The sequence below is a fragment of the Mytilus californianus genome, unplaced genomic scaffold (assembly GCF_021869535.1).
Source record: "Mytilus californianus isolate M0D057914Y unplaced genomic scaffold, xbMytCali1.0.p SCAF_5, whole genome shotgun sequence".
Classification (NCBI taxonomy): Eukaryota; Metazoa; Mollusca; class Bivalvia; order Mytilida; family Mytilidae; genus Mytilus; species Mytilus californianus.
The window spans coordinates 97,073,578-97,096,535 of record NW_026262701.1 but is presented as its reverse complement, the minus strand read 5'-3'; the positions used below and the strand labels follow the sequence as shown (position 1 = coordinate 97,096,535).

The window sequence follows — 22,958 nt, the reverse complement described above, 5'->3', positions numbered from 1 at the left end:
GTGTAGACTTGCTTTGCTCACAGGATGTACTAATAACTTCTGTTTAGAATAGTGTGAGACAAACTTATGACGGATAAATAGGGTTTGCTTTTGTTATTGATATTGATGAAAATAAATGCATTGTTAATGACACTAAGTGTGTAACCCAGTAATGCAACTCCCAAAGACGAAAGAGAAAATTGTTAATTAGAATAGAATGTTCTTCCTCCAATATTTTGTATCATTATACTTTGAATAATTTTGAATTTATGTTTTCAGACCAAATTCCACCTACAATAACTTGTTCCACACCTTCAGCTTATGTCATTACATCACAGTCCAGTACCATCCGAATAGATCCCAAGGATTTGGTCACGAACGTAGAGAGTGGGGCACAAGTAACTGCTAATTCTGGAATATTTACTCTCACTTATAATGATGTTGGTAGAGTCAGAATGATCACACTTACAGCAATAGATGCTGCATTAAATACACAGTCATGTACTGTTCAGGTTTATACTACAGGTAAAAATTATCAATTCACATTTTTGTTGGGTTTTTATGCCCATGCTGTGGTGGAGGGGGCATATAAGTTTTATCCTTGATTGTCCGTACGTCCCAAAATTTATTTCTGCTTGCCTCAACCAAATGTATGAAACTTATACACAATGCCTATTACCACCAAACACAGATCAAGTTTGAATTTGGATAAATATTTTTAAGGTAAAATTTTAGAATATGAACTTCCATGATAATTTAGAATTCAAAATTGAAATAAATAAGGAATCATTAATAGATTTATAGTAGAACATCTCGTAAAAGCTTACTTATAAATTTATGTTTTACGCATATACACAATGTTTCTTTATATTTAGTACCAAAATTACAACAGTAAAACATTATCTTACAGTACAAAACAAATGTCAGACATGGTTGATCAATGCAGAAAATGCACAGAAGATATGTACAGCTAAGGCAGGGAACACTGGATACGACTGTACATTTACATGTAACTCAGGGTATTACTTCTCTGACAGTATCAACACAAACAGTATATCTTCCAGCTGCTTTACAAATAATGACTGGAGCACATATCCTTCAGCTTGTATAGGTATGTTTTGTATTGAAAAGGGGATGTTTTCTATCATCTACACATAACTTGTACATGTATATATTGGACTGAGGCGGATTTTTTCACATATTTAAACAGGAACATATGTCTACCATCTTGTACAGGTAGCTTTTCTACAGTAAAGGAGTATTTCCTTATGTAGAGAATGGACAACCTACAAAAAAAAATGTACTGTATTTATTGTATAGAGAGAGGAATGTTTTCAAATATAGAAACTAGATCACATGCTACTAGGTTGTATTGCCATTGGTATCTAAAGGATAGATGTATTTAAAGCATAGGTTGTGCTATGTGGGATAATATTCTATTGGAAAATATTCAGGGATGTAAATGACAACACTATTTATTACTTCCTAGTGTTTCTGATGTGTCAGTCTTGAAGCTTGCTAATTTGAAGATAATTTAAAGATTATAGCTCTCTCTTTTCCCCCAATAGAGTTGTCTTGTTTATCACGAATAAGTTAATAAACCTTGAATTTTTATTCTAATTACAGCAAGAAACCCAGCATACTATAGACAGTCATTTGTTTTACGTTACGGAACTGGTATCCTGACAGATCCTGGTTGTACAAGTATCTATCAATCACAGCTCCAGAACCAGTGGAACAGTATGGCCACTAACTTACAGAACATGTGTCGTAACTCTCAGCCAGCTTATGCAATAACAATATCATCTCCTGTTGACACCCTTGTGTCCAGATTAGGGGTAGAATATAGTAATGTAAGTATACACTGGTTAAATTAGCTTTCGTGGTATCTCATAGCCAAGTCACATTACATTGTTCAGATTAAAATATACGGAAAGTGTAAATTATAAGTAAGAATAAAAAAAAGACTTATTCTTAATGAAGTAATTTTTAAGATTTTACATGGGAAAATTATTTTTAGCACAGATCTTTGTATTTTACAGTGATATCAGTTGTGTTACTCTCTCCATATGGCACCACAATGAGCTAAATGATGTGACATCTAATACACTCTGTTATGTTCTCACTAATGTATTATGGTAAATTATATCATATAAGGTTTAAAAGAACATTCCTATTAGCAGAACTACTTTTAATAAAGTCTTTCTTTTTCCTCTATTTATTATTTGGGGATTACTATTTCATGCTGTTCATTACAAAACTAGAATGTTCATACCAGAAGGTAAGGAAGCCATTTATGCTGTTTTCAAATTTGACTAGAAACCTCCAGATTATTTGTCTTTATAATTTCAGGGAATTGTTTATGCTACTTTCACTTTTGATATGACACCTGCTGATTATGTGGATACTGCCTATACATCCTGTGCAAACTTAATCTCTAATGCTTTTGTCAACAAGCAGTCAGAGTTAGCTCCCATTTTACAATTATCAGCCTCTGGATCCTGCCCGACTGTGTCCTCTGCTTCTGTGACCTATGACCGAGTGCTGAAGAATTATTTTGTGTGTACAACAAATGCTGGAGTTCAGTATGTCTCAGCAGAATCAAAGTCAGTTTGCTGTAAGTTTATATTCATTCAATCAAGTATGAGCAAACAGTAATTTTGGAATCAAAAGTTATACTTTATATTTCAGTTTATCTGCAATTTGTACATTTTTCCTTTGATCTTACTGCCTATCATTTTTAAGATTGTGGACAGGACTTTATACTCGAAAATGTTAGTCAGTGATGTCATGTATCAGTGCAGCAACGTCACATGCTCAAGTCCATCTGCGTCCCATGGAAATGCAAGGGACTTCATTTATACGACCGAACAACTATCCAAACTTTTTTTACGCGTAAAAGCAGTTTTACTTATATTTCATTTTACTTCATATTCTCAACCAAAAAAACATACAGTTAAGACAAATTGCAGAGAAAAAGAATAATGGCATTTTATTTTTTGATACTGACTTCATCAGCTTCAAATATCAGCTCGCCTTTGCAGGCTCGTTTGATATTCTTGCTGATAAAGTCAGTGTCAAAAACAAAAATGCCATTATTCTATATGTATTACATATTTCAGATCCACATTTTAGCAGATATTCATACAATTTATATGTATTTGTTTACCTTTAGTTGACTGTGCCCTTGGACACTATTCCAGTGAAAAGCGTCAGTGTTTAGAATGTACTTTTGGATTTTATCTGGCCACAACAAACCGTGATAGCTGTGATGCCTGTCCATCAGGAACCAATAGTAGAAAGACAGGGTTGACCAGACAGACTGATTGCTATCGTAAGTCACACTTTATAGTACATCATAATAAAAGTAATCTATTGCAATTATGAATAATATGAAATGGTAGATAGATAAGATCTGAAGCATCATTTTTAGAACTTCAGTAAGGGGCAAACATAATTAACCTCATCAAATATTTTTCTGACATCTTTTTATTGTTTTAGAAATTGACGCTGATTTTTAAACTGATTTATATTAGAACTTTAAAATTTGTCTTGCCTGTCTTATAGAATTTATGAATAAAAAAGTACTGTAATTACAATATTAGATAAATAAGAATATTATTTTTGGTATGTGGTTTCAGGAGTTATAAATAATATAATCTTTTCATGTATATAAAAGAATTTCATTTATTCCAGAGGTATAAATCTGAAATTTATAGGGTCTTTTTTTCTCCAGAATATTAAAAAGATTTTCAAAACTTGCTAATTTGTGATCCCATGTCTGTTTTACAGTAATATTTTTTTCTACAGAGAATTTTAGAGATTGTTAAACTTTTTGATATCTTCATCAGGGGTATGAAAATACAAAACCTGATAAAATTAAATGTCATTTAGAATATACAAAGGTCTTCTTGTATTTTAAAAAGTTTGAATTTGTTTACTTTTAACTTTGTGTTATATTTTTAATAATATACCTTGCTCTACATTTCAGTTACCTGTCCTAATGGTTTTATATCAACCAATGGACAAGCTCCATGCTACCAGTGTGCTGCTGATTCATATTCTTCTAACGGCCAATCTTGTACATCATGTCCTAGTGGCAAGAAAACTATTGGAGTTGGCAAATCTACAGAATCAGATTGTAAAAGTAAGATTGTCTTTTGTGTCTTATAGTCAGGGATGGGGTAATTGAAAATGTAATGGTAATTAAGTGTAATGCATTATAATTTTCCATGTAACTGAATGTAATGTATTGAGCATTTTTTTAATTACATGTAATGGTAATTTAATTAATTACAATGAAAAAAGCGTGTAATGCTAAATTACTTTTGAATTACATTTTAATTACATGTACTTTTATGGTGTTAATGATAAGAAATTATGGTAATATAATATTTAATTGACATACAGAAATGTTTGCTTAATAGTCTTATAACGTTAAAAGATGTGAGAATCATATATTAGTGTTGTTCAGTTTTTAAGAAAAATCTTTAACTAAATAGATTGATAACATGTATATATACATTCCATCAATACATGTATTTATGGTCAAACAAATGTGTAACTCTTTCTTAGACAGTTCATTTAGAATTTTAAATCACTACACAAAATCATTTTGTCAAATTAGTATACACAAAAGGATTATAGAAATAAAAATTATCAGCTGTAAAAACAAACAGCAATTAATCAGATTAAAATGTGTAATAAAACAGCCTAGGGACAATACCACTATTACATGTATGTATGTATGTATGTATGTATTAGATCCCTCCGTTTACGGAGCACCCCTCGAGAGCTGCGAGGGTACAGTGCAATCCGTGTACACTCCCTATCAGGATTAATGGAGATGTGTCACTAACGTATTTACAATGTTCAATATTTACAAGGACATTCCCCAACCCAACACCAGGGAGTGTTAGGACACCGGGTGGATCTGTTATTATGGTGGAGGAAGCCGAAGTACTCGGAGAGAACCACCAGGCTGCTCGGCGGGAACAGACAAACCGAAGAGATATCAGCAGATTGATCTCCAGGTCAAAATCTGGAACAACTTTGACCAACCGAGGCCCCCATAGTACCCATTCTAGTTTAAACTCCGGTCTGGGTACCAGAGATGTGTGTGAGAGGGTGAAAATCACCCTTCTGATGTACTGATATTTTTAGCACCCCCAGTGAGAATCAAACTCGGGACCTTCAGCACTGTAGCCATCGGTCTTAACCACTAGACCACGAACTCACATATGTTTTTTTTATCTAATTAACAAAATAGTGCTGATATTTAGACATTACACACTGTTTGTACTAAAAAATAGTTTCAATATTGTGACAAGCATACTTTGAATATTTGTAAAGTAAAAAAACATGAAGACATTTTTAATTTATTTATAATTTTTTTATTTATATTATGTTGAATTAAATGACTTCATTTCTGAGTTGTCAAAATACCCCTTAATTTATTGGCAAGTTGATAGGAACACATTCCCTCTTCTATCAACACATCTTATGATCTAGCAATACTGGCCACATCAGCTCTTGTCCAAACAAAGTGTTTCCGACCAGAGAAATGTAGACTAAATGACAAAACATTAAAACTTCTTATGATGATCAAATGCAATACTAAAACTATGTTGTTGATGATCAAATGCAATGCTAAAACTATGTTGTAAGCTTACATGAACATTTTACACATGCTATATATACATGATATATATTGTAAACAATGTTTAAAAAAAATATGATAAAATGTAATGTGTAATTTAATTAATTACTTTAGTAAAGTAATTGTAATTTAATTAATTACATTTCAAAAACTGTGTAATGGTAATTAGTGTAATTGATCATTTTGTCGAGCCTGCGACTTTTGTTGCAGAAAGCTCGACATAGGGATAGTGATCCGGCGGCGGCGGCGGCGGCGTAAGCTAACTTCTTAAAAGCTTTATATTTTAGAAGGTGGAAGATCTGAATGCTTCATACTTTGTATATGGATTCCTCATGTTACGAAGTTTCCGTCAGTCACAAGTCCAATGTCCTTGACCTCATTTTCCTGGTTCAGTGACTACTTGAAAAAAAAGTTCAGATTTTTTGTAATGTTAAATTCTTTCTTATTATAATTAATAGGATAACTATATTTGGTATGTGCGTACCTTGCAAGGTCCTCATGCCTGTCAGACAGTTTTCACTTGACCTCAACCTCATTTCATGGATCAGTGAACAAGGTTAAGTTTTGGTGGTCAAGTATAATCTCAGATACTATAAGCAATAGGTCTAGTATATTCGGTGTATGGAAGGACTGTAAGGTGAACATGTCCAACTGGCAGGTGTCATCTGACCTTGACCTCTTTTTCATGGTTCAGTGGTTATAGTTAAGTTTTTGTGTTTTGGTCTGTTTTTCTTATACTGTATGCAATAGGTCTACTATATTTTGTGTATGGAATGATTGTAAGGTGTACATGTCTAGCTGGCAGGTGTCATCTGACCTTGATCTCATTTTCATGGTTCAGTGGTCAAAGTTAAGTTTTTTGAGTTTTGGTCTTTTTTTCTAATACTATATGCAATAGTTCAGCTATATTTGGTGTATGGAAATATTTTATGATGTACATGTCAGTCTCACAGGTTTTATTTGACCTTGACCTCATTTTCACAGTTCATTTCTCAGTGTTAAGTTTTTGTGTTTTGGTCTGTTTTTCTTCAACTATAAGCAATAGATCAACTATATTTGATGTATGGAAGGATTGTAAGGTGTATATGTCTGTCTGGTAGGTATCACCTGACCTTGACCTCATTTTCATGGTTCATTGGTCAATGTTAAGTTTTCATGGTTAAGTTTGTTTCTTAGATACTATAAGCAATAGGTCAACTATATTTAATGCCTAAATTGATTGTAAGGTGTACATGTCTGTCTGGCATGGTTCATCTGACCTTGACCTCATTTTCATGGTTCATTGGTCAATGTTAAGTTTTCTTGTTTAAGACTGTTTCTTAGAAACAATAAGCAATAGGTCAACTTTGTTTGGTTTATTGAATGATTGTAAGGTGTATATGTATTTCTCGTTTGGTTTATCTGACCTTGACCTCATTTTCTTGGATCATGTTAAGTTTATGTGTTACTTGTAGTAAAGCTTTGTATTTAGGACTATCAACATGAAATCAATGGTTAGTAAAGAAGGCTAGACATTTCAGTGTGTGCACTCTTGTTAACTATATATATGATAACTGATGCATAAATCACAGATGAGATCATAGTTCTTATTTTATTTAAAGGTCCATGTCCAGCTGGTTATTACTCATATAATGGTTTAGAGACCTGTACAGCTTGTCCAAGGAACTTTTACCAGGCCCAACCTGGCCAGATGCAGTGTTTGGAGTGTTCAGGTAGTCAGATCACATTGGCGGAAGGCAAGATTTCACCAGTTGATTGTGTCAGTGGTTGTAAGTAGTTTGGTAACTGTTCATCATAAATACCCGTCTGATTTTTACTCATTGCATGATAAATGTTTCTTTTTCAATATGTATGAAATCCTGTAACACATGCTATACTGGTTGATTTTCAGAAATCAAAAGTGTATTTTATAATATGAAAATTCTTTGGTAGAAATATACAGGATTTTACCAAATAATAAAAAAATATCAAATAAATGACAAAAGAAGATTTGTAAGAAACTTAAGATACTACCAGGTTGATTTGAAAGACCAATTGTGAAATAAAAAAAGGAAATATAATGACTCAAAAAGTTTTGAGAAGTAAGTATTAAACAAATGTTCAATAATTTGTTTAATTGTTTTATTTCCTATTTCAGTTGCTTCAATCTGTACAGGTATTTGTCAGAATGGAGGAACATGTCAAGTCCTGAACCATGATTACTACTGTACATGTCCACAAGGTTAGTTGTTGATCTTATTCGCAAGGAACATGTCAAGTCCTTAACCATGATTACTACTGTACATGTCTACAAGGTTAGTTGTTGATCTTATTCACAAGGAACATGTCAAGTCCTGAACCATGATTACTACTGTACATGTCCACAATGTTAGTTGTTGATCTTATTCACAAAGAACATGTCAAGTCCTTAACCATGATTAATACTGTACATGTCCACAATGTTAGTTGTTGATCTTATTCACAAGGAACATGTCAAGTCCTTAACCATGATTACTACTGTACATGTCTACAAGGTTAGTTGTTGATCTTATTCACAAGGAACATGTCAAGTCCTGAACCATGATTACTACTGTACATGTTCACAAGGTTAGTTGTTGATCTTATTCACAAGGAACATGTCAAGTCCTGAACCATGATTACTACTGTACATGTCTACAAGGTTAGTTGTTGATCTTATTCACAAGGAACATGTCAAGTCCTTAACCATGATTACTACTGTACATGTCCACAAGGTTAGTTGTTGATCTTATTTACAAGGAACATGTCAAGTCTTTAACCATAATTACTACTGTACATGTCCACAAGGTTAGTTGTTGATCTTATTAACAAGGCACATGTCAAGTCCTTAACCATGATTATTACTGTACATGTCCACAAGGTTAGTTGTTGATCTTATTCACAAAGGAACATGTCAAGTCCTGAACCATGATTACTACTGTACATGTCCACAAGGTTAGTTGTTGATCTTATTCACAAGGAACATGTGAAGTCCTTAACCATGATTACTACTGTACATGTCCACAAGGTTAGTTGTTGATCTTATTCACAAGGAACATGTCAAGTCCTTAACCATGATTACTACTGTACATGTCCACAAGGTTAGTTGTTGATCTTATTCACAAGGAACATGTCAAGTCCTAAACCATGATTACTACTGTACATGTCTACAAGGTTAGTTGTTGATCTTATTCACAAGGAACATGTCAAGTCCTGAACCATGATTACTACTGTACATGTTCACAAGGTTAGTTGTTGGTCTTATTCACAAGGAACATGTCAAGTCCTTAACCATGATTACTACTGTACATGTCCACAAGGTTAGTTGTTGGTCCTTAACCATGATTACTACTGTACATGTCTACAAGGTTAGTTGTTGATCTTATTCACAAGGAACATGTCAAGTCCTGAACCATGATTACTACTGTACATGTTCACAAGGTTAGTTGTTGGTCTTTTTCACAAGGAAAATGTCAAGTCCTTAACCATGATTACTACTGTACATGTCCACAAGGTTAGTTGTTGATCTTATTCACAAGGAACATGTCAAGTCCTTAACCATGATTACTACTGTACATGTCTACAAGGTTAGTTGTTGATCTTATTCACAAGGAACATGTCAAGTCCTGAACCATGATTACTACTGTACATGTTCACAAGGTTAGTTGTTGATCTTATTCACAAGGAACATGTCAAGTCCTGAACCATGATTACTACTGTACATGTCTACAAGGTTAGTTGTTGATCTTATTAACACACTGTGATTCCTGTCTGTATATCAAAACCATTTATAGGCAGAAGAATGAGTATACCATTAAATAGATTCTGAGTGGTTTCCAGAGATAAAAGGAAACTCCGATATTACATATATTGAGTACAGTGCATAGTATGAAATGTTTTAAGATGATCAATTTATTCATTGAAAAAGATGATGTAATTGCTTTTAATTCTTAAATAAATTATTGCAAGGTTGTGGTTAGATTTAAAACTTGAAATACTATTCAAAGTTTAATTATTGGTTTGAATGAGTCCTTTAAAGACAACCCAGAATATGCATGTGTAATGTGCAGTTTATCTTTAGGCTATGTAATACAGGTATCCCATTGGAATCAGAAATTCACACATGTGTGATTGAACTACACAGTGTATTACATGTTTCTAACATTGAATGCTCAAAGATGGACATAAGAACCAGAAGGGTTTAAACGGATCAGTGTTATTTTTTAGAAGTACAATCTTATTTTTAGAACAATTGTATTCTTTGAGACAAGTCTTTTTATCAATAATTTATTTACTATTTGTTCTAGGTTATACTGGTCCAACATGTGAGAATGAGATCAACCCCTGTGATAGTCAGCCATGTTATAATGGAGGACAGTGTACAAAGACCGGCGTACTTACCTTTACATGTACTTGTACCAGCAGTAAGTTTGTCATTTTTATAGGCATGATCAACTTTTGGTAATGCAATATTGTAAATTTTATTGTGTGGCAATGCAATATCGTATATTTTATCGTGTGGCAATGCAATATTGTAAATTTTAGTGTGTGGCCATGTAATATTATAAATTTTATCATGTGGTAATGCAATATTGTAAATTTATCATAGATATAAATGACATGTTTGTTGTAGTAAGAATCTTGATTCGATATTGTCTTTGTGCAATGAATTTTATTCTCAGAAATGTTGATGATTCAATATGGGCAAAATGAAAAAGATGATTTATAAGAATTTTTTTTATAACATTAGTATGTCTTCAAAAAAAAGATTTTTCAACTATTCCATGTTAATACTATTGTTTATCAACGAGGAAGAATATACTAAACTAGAATTCACACCATGATAAGGATAATATTATTGTTTTTTTACTATATTTGTTAAGTTAGTATTAAGTATAGGTCTGTGTAGAAGTTCGAAACAAAAACAACAACAAATAGATGATGTATTTTATAATAAGTTATGTTTGACATGTGTTGCAGTTATTGGAGGAAAAATTGGTGGTAGGTTTATAGTATTGATAACACAATATATGACATATCATTGATCAGATTGTAGAAAGTAGCCATATATTCTATAAAGTAAAATTTGCAGAAAGCTTTGAGGTATAAAAATAAATGGAAACTTTCATGTGTATTGAATTCAAGACCAAATACATTTTGATAGTATCCAGAAAGAAATTTAGTAAAACAATGAAAATGAAAATTTCTGCAAAGGATTTTCCAAATTTAGCCGTGTAATTAAAAATATCCTTATGCAAAATTTGTGAAAAAAGTAAAAAAAAAAAATTATTTGTTTAGATTTTGGGGAGAAAAATTAATAAAATCAGTTGCTGCAGGTTGGGTTAGGGTTAAGAACAATACCCCCTGCTCAAAGATTAATTTATCAAGTTATTCAAAAGTTTATAAAGTTATAAGAACATGATAGATATGTGTAAATATTTGCAGTGGTATTTTGTATGATGCACCATGCATTGTGTTAACAATACATTCTTAGCAGTTTGAACTCTGAACCCATCAATTTCCCATCTCTATTTCAACTTTCATATATATCCTGTTTAAAGATAAATTAAATATATATACATATCCTTCCTCCAAAAAGCTGCTGTAGGCTCAGGTATTTTATTCTTATTGCATCTATTCCAACTTTTCTAAGGCATGAATGATATGAACACTAGACTAGATATGTTAGATATGACATCAAATCATACTGTTGTAATACTGTAAAGTGGGAAATTTTCACGGAGATTAATTTTTGTCAATTTTGCGATTAAGATCAAATTGCGAAATTATCCCCAAGCATAAGTTAGATCTTTGAAGAGAATCAGAATCAGGGACCAAATAAACGCTATATTAAAAAAGTGTAAAAGGATCAGCACTTGAAATCACGAAATTTAAATCCTACGAAATTTAGCCACTTAACAGTAACCCTTTTCACTCCTGTTTGTTTTTTGCACTATATCTTTGATATAAATGTCTGAAAAATCACAGTATTGTTTCACTAAATAACATTTATTTACTTAGAGGAAAGTCTGTTTTGTTTTGATTAAAACATTCACAATTAGGAAATAAAATGAAAGATGTAGTACCTTACTGGTAATAGATATTTGATTTAATGTTTGTAGATGGATGAGCTTTAAGTTAAAAGTTTTTATTTTTTTATTTTATCTTATTAAGGTGATTTTGCACCCAGCCTAATCTATATTTGCACATTTCATAACTGTAAAAAAAGTCTTTTTTTCATAAAGATATCAATCTTTCATTGAACTTTATAGAATTCTTTTAGTGTTAAATTTTGAATTGATTTGGCTCTCTTTTTGTCAAAATAAACATATAGGAATGTAATTTTTATGTATACTTTTAAAAGTATTTATGCATTAATAATATTTATAGAATAACTAATCCAAGAATTCAAATGCTGAAAATATTTAAACAGGGACCAAACATTCACTAATGTGCGTATCAATATTTGAATATTTGAATTCTTGGATTAGTTCTTTTTTTTTATTACATTGGCATTTAATGTAAATAAAGTAGAAAATGCTGAAATCTATATCTTTTTCTAAAAGTTGAAAGTTTGTTTTGATGCAACATCAATGACAACATCTTGATAACACTTATTGTTGTATGACATCAGAGGAGTGAAATTATCAGTTTTTCTCTTACTGGGAAATTAAAGTATTTCATTGCAAACTATGTAATAAATTTGTTTCTTTTAATTATTCAGGGATGTTTTCATGAATTAAACGATATATGTAAAAAGAATGTGTATGCTACTGTGTTTGTTGATAGCTGATAAAATATTGATCTTTACCATAGAAATGAAAATAAATATTTTGATATTTAAGTATTTTTCATAATTTATTTTCTGTATAGATATGCAGTAAAAACTATACAACTTTTTTATTTAGATCGATTTGGTGGAAACCTGTGTGAGAATGATATAGATGACTGTGAGTTTACCAGCGGATTTAATCCCTGTAACAATGGTTCCTGTCATGACCTGGTTGGTGGATACACCTGTCTGTGTCCATCTTACTCTGGCTTTACTGGGTCAACGTAAGTCTTTCAATCAGTAAATTGGGAATGAAGCAAACATCCCTTTCAATCATACTATAACTTAACATTAAAGAAAGATACTATTCAGATAGGTGGGTGTAGAATTGCCGCTGGGGGAGTTGATGAATATCAACTTTATTTTCCGTTTGTCACTAAGTATTCTTTATTCAAGGTATATTGTTTGATAAGTTTAGCAGAAGGGATGGGTGGTTGGAGGAAGGTAGCAGTTGTTCTTGTCATGATTTGGTGGGTGAATACCTACATCAGTGTCCAATGTACTCCCAAATTTACTGGGTAAATATAAGAAGAAAGTATAAACAGTGATTCATATGCTGTGGTTGAAAAAATCCACCTGATATTTTTATGATATGTTAGCTAGGAAGAACACGGTCTTTATTTATTAAAAGTATTTACCGGTAAGAAAACTTTTAATTTGTAGAAGAGTTTACTCATTTTTCAATGTAAACCACATGAAAATTTCTATTTAAATATTCTGCTCTAAACTACATGAAAATTGTTTTCATTGAAGAATTAGTTAAAATATTGTAACTTCAACATAAAATGTTTCATAATTATAAGGAATGAATATGAATTTATTTAGTCATTCATCATATCACCAGCACATCATATCATAAGCTTATAATCTCTTATATCCCGGAATGCTAGACCCCTGGGACATTTGAAAAGGGATTCATATTTAGTGCTAATCAGATGAAATTTTGAAGATATTTCTTAGAAATTCATTGACCTCTCTGAAACTGTATGACACTGTGCAACAATATTGGATGTGATTAACTTTGATGTTGGAATTAGTGAAGCTAATCCCTCACAGTGTAAGGAAATAATGCACTGCAATTTGTATTTGTAAAAAAGGACACAGGTTGAAATCACTCACTTTTTATACCTCAATGTTGTTACATCTGAGAAACTTTGTTTGACATTTTAATTTGACAACCCATAGTATACAGTACAAGTTTTAAGTCTTTCAAGTTAATGATGCTTAAAATGTGTTTGAAGTTCTAAAGAAACCTAGTGTGGCATTGTTTCTGGAGTCTTTTATATTCAATGCCACATATTTGTCCACTAATTTAAACAATGTTTTAACTACCTACAGTACAGCGGCACCATTGGGATAGTAAGTATTCATTGAGGCTGGTATTACTAACCCCATACGTGTATAGTGTGTGTTACAGTATCATTTAGATTTTGGTTTTACTTAATTTAAGATGAAAAATATATGAAAATGTATCAATTTTGTTTGGCCATAAAAATATATGAGATTTCTTTATGCAAAAATTATATATAGTGAAGCTTTACTTTTGACCATAAAATACTGTTTGTTTTTAGATATGATGCCTTTTTACAATAAGTGTGTCTGTTATAATAGCCTTTTTACTTTTGGTAAACATGTAAATTTTTAGACCATGCAGATTTTTGGGAGAATCTGTTTGGTCTGAAACTATTTACTTATTTATTTGTAGTTAAGAGGGAAAAAAGATAATTTTATTTATCAGAGAAATGTAGTGGATGTTGATTTCATTTTCTGAAGTTTAACCAAGGTTTTGCGGTTTATGACTATATTATTCTTGTTTAAGGTTTAATTATACATGATTAGATCTAATAGATATGTAAAATTTGGTATTTAATGTGGTTTTGTAGCTAACCTTCAAAGATTGTTAGATTAAGATATTGTGCTAATTAGAAATTCTTCATAACGTAATAGGTGGTTTGGGTTTTACAATGAAATAAGTTAAAAATTACAAACAAGAATATATTCTGTACATCATGATGTCAAAAAATATTTTTCTTAGATGTTGAAATAAAAAAAAAAAATCATGCTTGTACTTGGAAAAAAGTTGCATGCTGATTGATTGAAGGTTTTGTTTCACTTTCACACAAACTCACTGAAACATTATAAATAGATGTTTATTTCTGTCATTTCACTTGAGGTTGTGTGATAAATTCACTTGTCATTCACTTTGTCAAACAGTTGTAATTTGTTTTTGAATTACTTCCCTTTTCCCTCTGACAGTGTTCACTCCAGGGCCTTATAGCATCATGGTAATGTGAGGCTATTGCTTGAATGTTATGTTATATGAAATATTTTCTTATTGATTGCGTTATGGATGTGATGCTATAATTTCTCGAAACAAGATTGTATTTTTAAATTACTTATTTACCAGGATGCTATATTAAATTTGTGGGGAGAACATTGCTTCATTTTTTGATAAAGAAAAAATCATAATAACTGCTGCTGAATTTCATATTAATTAGCCAGTCTTTCATTGATATTCATATTTTTTTCATTACCTTGAAGTTTTAGAAGGCAAACTATCATTGCTTGCACCATTTCAAAGCATTAAAAATACATTTGGAACACTATACAACATAATATCATGTATCATGTTATTTAATATTGAAAGTAAAACAAATTTTCATGTGGTTATACTAAGTATACAGCAATTACAAAGTAGTAGCTACAAAGTTAAGATTTTAAAATATATTTTGTAGTTGTACAACTCCAAAAAACCCTTGTGTTGATGAGCCATGTGTTAATGGACAATGCACAACTTATGGGGCCATCAGAAGGAAATGTATCTGTAATCGAGGATATACAGGAGTTGACTGTGAAACTAATATAGGTAATTATAGACTGTATTATTTTGGTATGATAGGAACATGTGTAAAAAAAACATTTAGGTCATATGGTATCATACAAACAGCATTTTTGTCACATGGAACCATATAAACAAAGCATTTGTGTCACATGGTACCATGGAAATTAAGCATTGGTGTCACATTGCACCATAAAAACAGCTTTTAGGTCACATGGTACCATACAAATAAAGCATTTGGGTCAATTGATGCCACATAAACAGATTTTGAGTTGCATGGTACATCGATGTACCATACAAGCATAGCATTTGGGTCACAAGGTACAATACAAATAAGCATTTGTTTATACACACAAAGCATTTGGGTCACATGGTGCCATACAAACAAATCATTTGGGTCACATGGTACCATTCAAACAAAGCATTTGCATATACACACAAACAAGCATTTGAGTCACATGGTACCATACAAACAAAGCATTTGCATATACACACAAACAAAGCATTTTGGTCACATTGTACCATTCAAATTAAGCATTTGCATATACACACAAACAAATCATTTGGGTCACATGGTACCATACAAACAAAGCATTTGCATATACACATAAAACATTTGGGTCAATTGGTGCCATACAAACAGAACTTGAGTTACATGGAACATCTACCATACAAAAAAACCCATCTGGGTTACATGGTACAAAATTCTTCTACAGGACATGAAGATCTCTGTGCATCTGCTTATTTTGAACCGAGTGATTTTTTATGGTCTTAACAATTTCTACTTATATTATTTGTTACTGCAAGCAACACATATCTTCTTTGGAAACTCACACATGCACTTTAATGTTCTTTCTGAAGAAATTGTAAAATCACAGTATAAATTTTTCAATTTTTTTTATCAATGTTCTCTTTCAGTAGTGAAGCATTGTTGTATAAAGTTCAAGATTAAACTTGTTAAAAAAACAAACCATTGTGCAAATTACAAATTATTTATGTAAAATATCACTAAGCTGTTTTCAAAACAAATGAATTATTATAAACATTATGCATGTTACTATAACACGTTCTCATCTAAAATTAGAAATTCTCATTAACGGTCATTTGCCATAATTCGTACTCAAATAGGTCGAATTATCGCTCATAAGACAAACTTGTGCAAAAACGAGAAAAATAAAAGAAAAACACGTTTTTCTTTTTATCAAGCACTTGAAAATCGTGAATCTGACATATTGAACACCTGGTGTATGCTGAACTGAATTGTAATAAATTAACTTGCATTTCTCAGGCCTGTATGCCAGCATACGAACCTGGTGTATGCTAAAGTCTACATTTGATTTATACATTGTATTTCTCAGGTCTGTATGCCTGCATACGAACCTGGTGTATGCAGAACGGCAAATATTGAATCAAATGTTGTATTTCGCAGGTCTGTATGCTAGCATACGAACCTGGGTGTTTCCAAAAAATCCTTTACTTCAGTAGTTGTGTTTTAACGCTGATTTCGATTTTTTTTTTAAACTAAAAGCCTACCACTGACCTCTATATTTTCTCCCGATAGGTAAACAGAAAAGCGTTAATTTGCAGGGCAAACCGGTAAAGCGTTTACTGTTGTAAATCTAAAAATGAAAACCGATTCTCAAGTTCCACGACTATGATCACTTTATTGACATGACAGTTATCTGTTTGTTTGCAAATTAAAATTACGGAAAAATGAGGCGATCATAATTTGTACAAGGTTCCAAGTTGTTGACAAAATTTTAAATGACGTCAGGGACCTTCTGACGTAAGGCGGAGGGAATTATAGACGGATAGCACTTGACTTACGCGAGTTACTTTTTACCAGTACACTTAATTAAAATAATAGCAATTGATTACAAAACAAAATGTTTTTTTTATACTTTGTATTGGTAAATGATAAAAAGTCAAAGAACAAATGGACTATTTATCTGCGTTGGATGACCTAATAACACCTTATGTCACGCACTCCTATATGACGTCATTTACAAATGTAAACAATGTGAATGATCAATGAAGGAGTTCCCGTCACGGAGAAGAAAATGGACAATTCATTGAAAAATACGCTCTATTATCTAAATTTAAATATACCAGAAGCAAAACAGAATGTCAGATACATTTACGGTAAGTAAACCTAGCTGTTTTTGTACATTTTCCACGAATTCCATAGAACACCCTCTTTTTTTAGAAGTGACTGACTGCTTTAATCCGGCTTGAAAACTATAAGTATAATACAAGATTATTGATTACGCTAAGTTTGTTTTCTCAAGAGGTTTGTTCACTTCAATCAATTTCATGCTAGACATCATGTGGCGAAATTTACTGCTGTTTTACTATCAAGCTACCCCCCCCCCCCAAAAAAAAAATAGCCTTGCAAGACGTCATAAGTATTTGGACTAACACCCCCCCCCCCCCTCCCACCCCACCCCCCCCCCCCCCCCCCCCCCCCCCGCCCCCCTTGAAAGTATTTAGAGAAAAAATGAATGGGAAATACGATTATGTGTACATCCATAGTGATGTCTCCTTGCATTAGTTACAATTTTAAGGATTTTAAGGGGTGCTTTGTGGGAAAAATTTAGTTGATTTATTGAGGGAAACAATACTGGAGCGGTCCATTTCTAAGGAATTCAGCGCCCTCCCCAGCCCACCCCCCTTATGAAACTTCTGGATCTGCCACTGAGTTAAAGTCTCCCGGATTTAAAAAAAAAATTGAAATTCAGCCCCTATCCAGATTTTCAAAATGCATGGCCAATGCCCTTCAATTCTTATTCTAACAACTTTTAGGGAAACAAAAGTCCAAGGTAAAAAAGGGGGGGGGGGGGGGGGTGAGCGCTCACATGTTAAAACCGGCCACACTAGTCTTTATGTGCCTGTCCCAAGTCAGGAGCCTGTAGTTGAAGTTGTCATTGGTTCATGTATGTCGTATTTCTTTTTCGTAAATTGTTTTGCTATAAATTATTGTTTCTTATTTTTCATGTTGGGTCCTTTTATCATCTGACTATACAGTATTGGTTTTTCTCATTGTTGAAGTCCGTACAGTTGCCTATACTTGCTTACATCCACTTCATTTTGGACTTTGGTGTACAGTTGTCTCATTTGCAATCATCCCACATCTCCTTTTTTTTACAAGGAGGTTGTATGATGTGTCCTTGTTTTGGAAAACTGTACAGTACATTTGTCACATGATCATTGCAGCATTTTGTGATGTGTGTATGTAAGAAGCTGTTACTGTAACAGGGTAATATGAAAAGCTATCAACAAAATCGAAAGACAGACAGAAAATTTTAAAATATAGTGAGCAATAAAAAACAAAAAAAGAAGTAATTCAAACAAATTAAACATACATTTATTGCGAAAGGATCAGAACAGCACATTTCAAGAGTGTTCAATTGGAAAAATGAATGTTAATAAGGAAATGACATATTTCATTGATCTTCAATCAGATGCATGGCGACAAAAATACTTTCAACTTCAAGGGAACGACTTCAATTCAACCACTAAGAACCCTTAGTTCATATACATTCTAAAATCAGTAATTGTGATAATGTTAAAGTTGTGAAGTGTATAATATTCACACATATATATATATGTATATAATATGTAGTTTCCATTTCTCGTTTCAGCATTTTTCAAACAGTGGCTATACCTTTCATGTAACTATTTATGTGTTGCTTATGAATTGAATTGTAACACTTCTTAGTGACTGGATAGGTTAAACCAATGCCTTCCTAGAAAACTACGACATCAATGAACAACACCTGACCTTTTGCTGTTCCTGCTAATAAAGTAAAAATGGCTTCACTAAAAAAGGACGACACCTAGAACATATAGAAAAAGCATCAATTCTTTGGCTTTCCTGATTGAAGGATTTATTTTTACAACTCCAGTGTATAATATGCCATTATAAACAATTTTTACCATAGTATAATGCTATAAATTCACTAATTTCCATATCTATTAGCTAATCCAGTTAGATATCGACTTATGATATGCAGTGAAGACAGATCATTGCAAATTGTTTCCATTACCGATAATTAAAATAAATGTATGCATGTTTGGCATACATCTTTGTAAAGCAAATTGTATACAGACATCCCCCTAAAAGCATTAAAAAAAAAACAAGAACTTTGGCATACACCATGTTGACAGGCAGAGATGCAAACACAATGACTTAAACACTTTGTTGTATCACTGTCTATTTAGTATGCATATTGCCAACTATATCAGATTTTAAGACAGTTTCATTTTCTCTCCATCAATTTCTAACCAAGAGTTCCAAATGGTGAAGTTGAAATCATCCCTTCGTAAATTATACGGACGCCATCACGAGTTGGTTGACCGTTATGGAATAACCGTTTCACAGATGATATCGGATATGTTTCTTACGTCGTAACTACAATCCCCTTCCCTTTTCATGAATGTGACTAACCGAATTAGACTATTTACCGGGTTTGTAATAACATGAGCAACACGACGGGTGCCACATGTGGAGTAGGATCTGATTACCCTTCCGGAGCACCTGAGATCACCCCCAGTTTTTGGTGGGGTTCGTGTTGCTAAGACTTTAGTTTTCTATGTTGTTTCTTGTGTACTATTAATATTTGTCTGTTTGTCTTTTTCTTGCCATGGTGGTGTCAGTTTATTTTCGATTTATGAGTTTGACTGTTCCTCTGGTATCTTTCGCCCCTCTTGACACAATGCTTGAAGTTACTAACTTAGAGCATGATGAAAAATAATAGTTTTACAATTTAAAATATGAATACATGTACAACATACAGCTGGTTAGAATGCAAACCATTCAGCTTGCTAAATATCCAATAAGTGCCACAAAATATGCAGAAATTTTAGACTGGAGGCAAACCCTACACAAATACACTAGCTCAATGAACACCAGCTTGGTTTGACAATACTAAAATGTATGTAAAACTATAATTTAATAGAACTTAGGTGGGTATACAGGCAATCAAATCTTGTATATATCCAAGTAAAAAAAAAATAAGTGTTCACCGTACACCAGTGTTGTATGCAAGAATACCGTGAACTGAAAATGTCAAACAAATATGCAAACTTTTATGTTCCAATGTGTATAGGACTATAGGTCGGTATGCCGACAATCAAACCTATGAATTCCATTTTTTTACAAGAGTTTATTGAAAAGCGGGTTGATATACAGGAATAAACCCCTGAGTGTTGCAGTTAAGAATTGAGAGCTTTCTTTCAAATTCAAACGAAGTTGAAGGCTATACATAAGTAATTCCTTACATCGATGTAATTCGGCCTTTGACATGTTTGATGGAGATACATTTGTATGTCTCTTTCAAAATCATACACATCTCCTTATTTTCTATGGGGGGGTTGGTTATGCAAACATAAGTAAATAAGAAATGTTACTACACAGTAAATGCTTAGCATTCAGGCAGACAGACTTGCCAATACAAACATGAATCCAGAATAAAATTTTAGAATCCATGCAGGCATACAAGTACCTGGCAGAAAAATGCCAAAATAAATAATAATTTGAGTCTATATGCAGGCATACAGACCTGACAAATACTAATATACGCAGAAAGTGAGAGTTTAGCATACGCCAGGTCGGTATGCAGGCATACAGACTTGACAAATACTAGTATACGCATACAGTGAGAGTTTGGCACACACCAAGTCAGTATGCTGGCATACAGACCTGACAAATTCTAGTATACATTTGTACACATAGAGTAAGAGTTAAGCATACACCAGGTCAGTATGCAGGCATACAGACCTGACAAAAACTAGTATATGAATAGAGTGAGAGTTTAGCATACACCAGGTCGGTATGCTGGCATACCGACCTGACAAATTCTAGTATACACATAGATTCAGGGTTTGGCATACACCAGGTCAGTATGCAGGCATACAGACCTGACAAATACTAGTATATGAATAGAGTGAGAGTTTAGCATACACCAGGTCGGTATGCTAGCATACCGACCTGACAAATTCTAGTATACACATAGAGTGAGGGTTTAGCATACACCAGGTCGGTATGCAGGCATACAGACCTGACAAATACAAGTAAGAGAAAAAAGACTGAATTTAGCATACTTTTCATTGAAACATCTGAAATAAAGATGGGCAAATGCTATGTTATGTATATATTTCAAAAATGGCATAAAAGTGTAACAAAAATGCAGAATGAGTAATTTTTTAAGGTTTATTTGCTTCAACTATTTCCTGGGTGTTGAAATAGTTCATTCTAGCATCCTATGAAAAAGGTTTATGATAAAATGATGAAGTTTTGGATTCGCATTTACAAAAAAAGACCACAAATCTTGCAAAAAAATGACAGACAAATATTAATAATGCTATACAGTGACTTTTTAACGCGAAATATATCAATCACCCCAAAAGATGTAGCTTTTTCACACAAAAATCAGTTAAGTGGCATATGAGAATTTCTAATTTTAGATGAGAACGTGTTCTATGTTTTATTACAGATGAGTGTGCACCTAATCCATGTGCTAATGGTGGGACATGTATAGACAATGTCAACAGTTTTACATGCATGTGTCCTTCAGGATACTCTGGAACTTTCTGTCATGTCAGAGGACAATCAAATGTTTGTGCTGGGAGCTGTGGAGGGGGACAGACATGTGTGGATTTCTATCCTGAATCTAAACCTGTCTGCATGTGTGCTAATGGTTACAATGATAGTAAGTTGATTAATGGGTTCATCCTATAACTTGTTTGATTGAAGCAGTAATCTCTTTATTCCTATAGTCAAGGTTACGCAGAATAAATTTATAAACGTCATGAAAGTGAAACTGATATTGATCAATAAGACTCATTTCACTATAAAGTACAGTTTTTGAACATTGTATAAACGCGTACAAATTGTAATTTCTAATTAATGCAATACTTACTCTGACATATATTTTGATGAATAGAAACTTTGTATAAATTTCTGAATTACAATATGATATTTGAAATAGATGAGATAAATCTGATACATATAACTTGTATAATGAACTGTTTCCAGCCTTGTTAGATGGTAAGTACCAGTAGATGGTAAGTACCAGTAGATGGCTACAAGCATGGATATCCCAGCATGAAATTTCCATAGATTTGATGTATTCTAGTGCAATGCCGACTCTTGTCAGACCATTTTAAACATCTTTTGACCTTATGTTTCAAGGCATCCTTTAGATAAACAATGAGTTCATCAATGCATGGGAATGAGTAATTCTTTCTGAATAATAAGGCCCTCAAGTACATGTATTACAGTTTATTGAAACAGAGAATGCATTTTTCCTCCTTTCAACTTTATCATTTTCAAATAATCTAAGCTTTTTAACATGTCATGAAATAAAGTAATAATTTCAATTTTGAAATGGATATCAGTCTTTTGATTCAAGCTTTTTGAATTAATGTAAACCAATACATTTTTGCAACTTTTGCAGTTAAAAAAATAAATCAAATATTAATTGTCACTAATATGTCAAATTGGATCTTTTCTGATTAGATACAATAAAAATGTTATAAAATCACAATTGCAAAAAAATAACGCACAAAATCAGTTTTATAGAAAATTTGGGTAAAAAAAGTATTTAGGAAACATTAGTTGGTTTACAGTATAATGCATACATAACAAAAAC

The 22,958-nt window shown here is 32.5% G+C and overlaps 1 protein-coding gene across 8 annotated transcripts in view; it reads left to right on the top strand.

The window, feature by feature from the left end:
* LOC127700332 (sushi, von Willebrand factor type A, EGF and pentraxin domain-containing protein 1-like) overlaps window positions 1-22,958 on the top strand; it is a 98,944-nt gene that overhangs the window by 41,441 nt on the left and 34,545 nt on the right. For all 8 annotated transcript variants that reach the window (XM_052203746.1, XM_052203744.1, XM_052203748.1 and 5 more), the window contains 12 exons: window positions 259-504; window positions 890-1,090; window positions 1,606-1,832; window positions 2,332-2,596; window positions 3,155-3,313; window positions 3,971-4,126; window positions 7,240-7,407; window positions 7,776-7,859; window positions 9,943-10,059; window positions 12,544-12,691; window positions 15,203-15,333; window positions 21,801-22,016. In XM_052203746.1, the coding sequence (XP_052059706.1) occupies window positions 259-504; window positions 890-1,090; window positions 1,606-1,832; window positions 2,332-2,596; window positions 3,155-3,313; window positions 3,971-4,126; window positions 7,240-7,407; window positions 7,776-7,859; window positions 9,943-10,059; window positions 12,544-12,691; window positions 15,203-15,333; window positions 21,801-22,016 (2,118 nt within the window). The remainder of the gene's footprint in view (window positions 1-258; window positions 505-889; window positions 1,091-1,605; window positions 1,833-2,331; window positions 2,597-3,154; window positions 3,314-3,970; window positions 4,127-7,239; window positions 7,408-7,775; window positions 7,860-9,942; window positions 10,060-12,543; window positions 12,692-15,202; window positions 15,334-21,800; window positions 22,017-22,958) is intronic.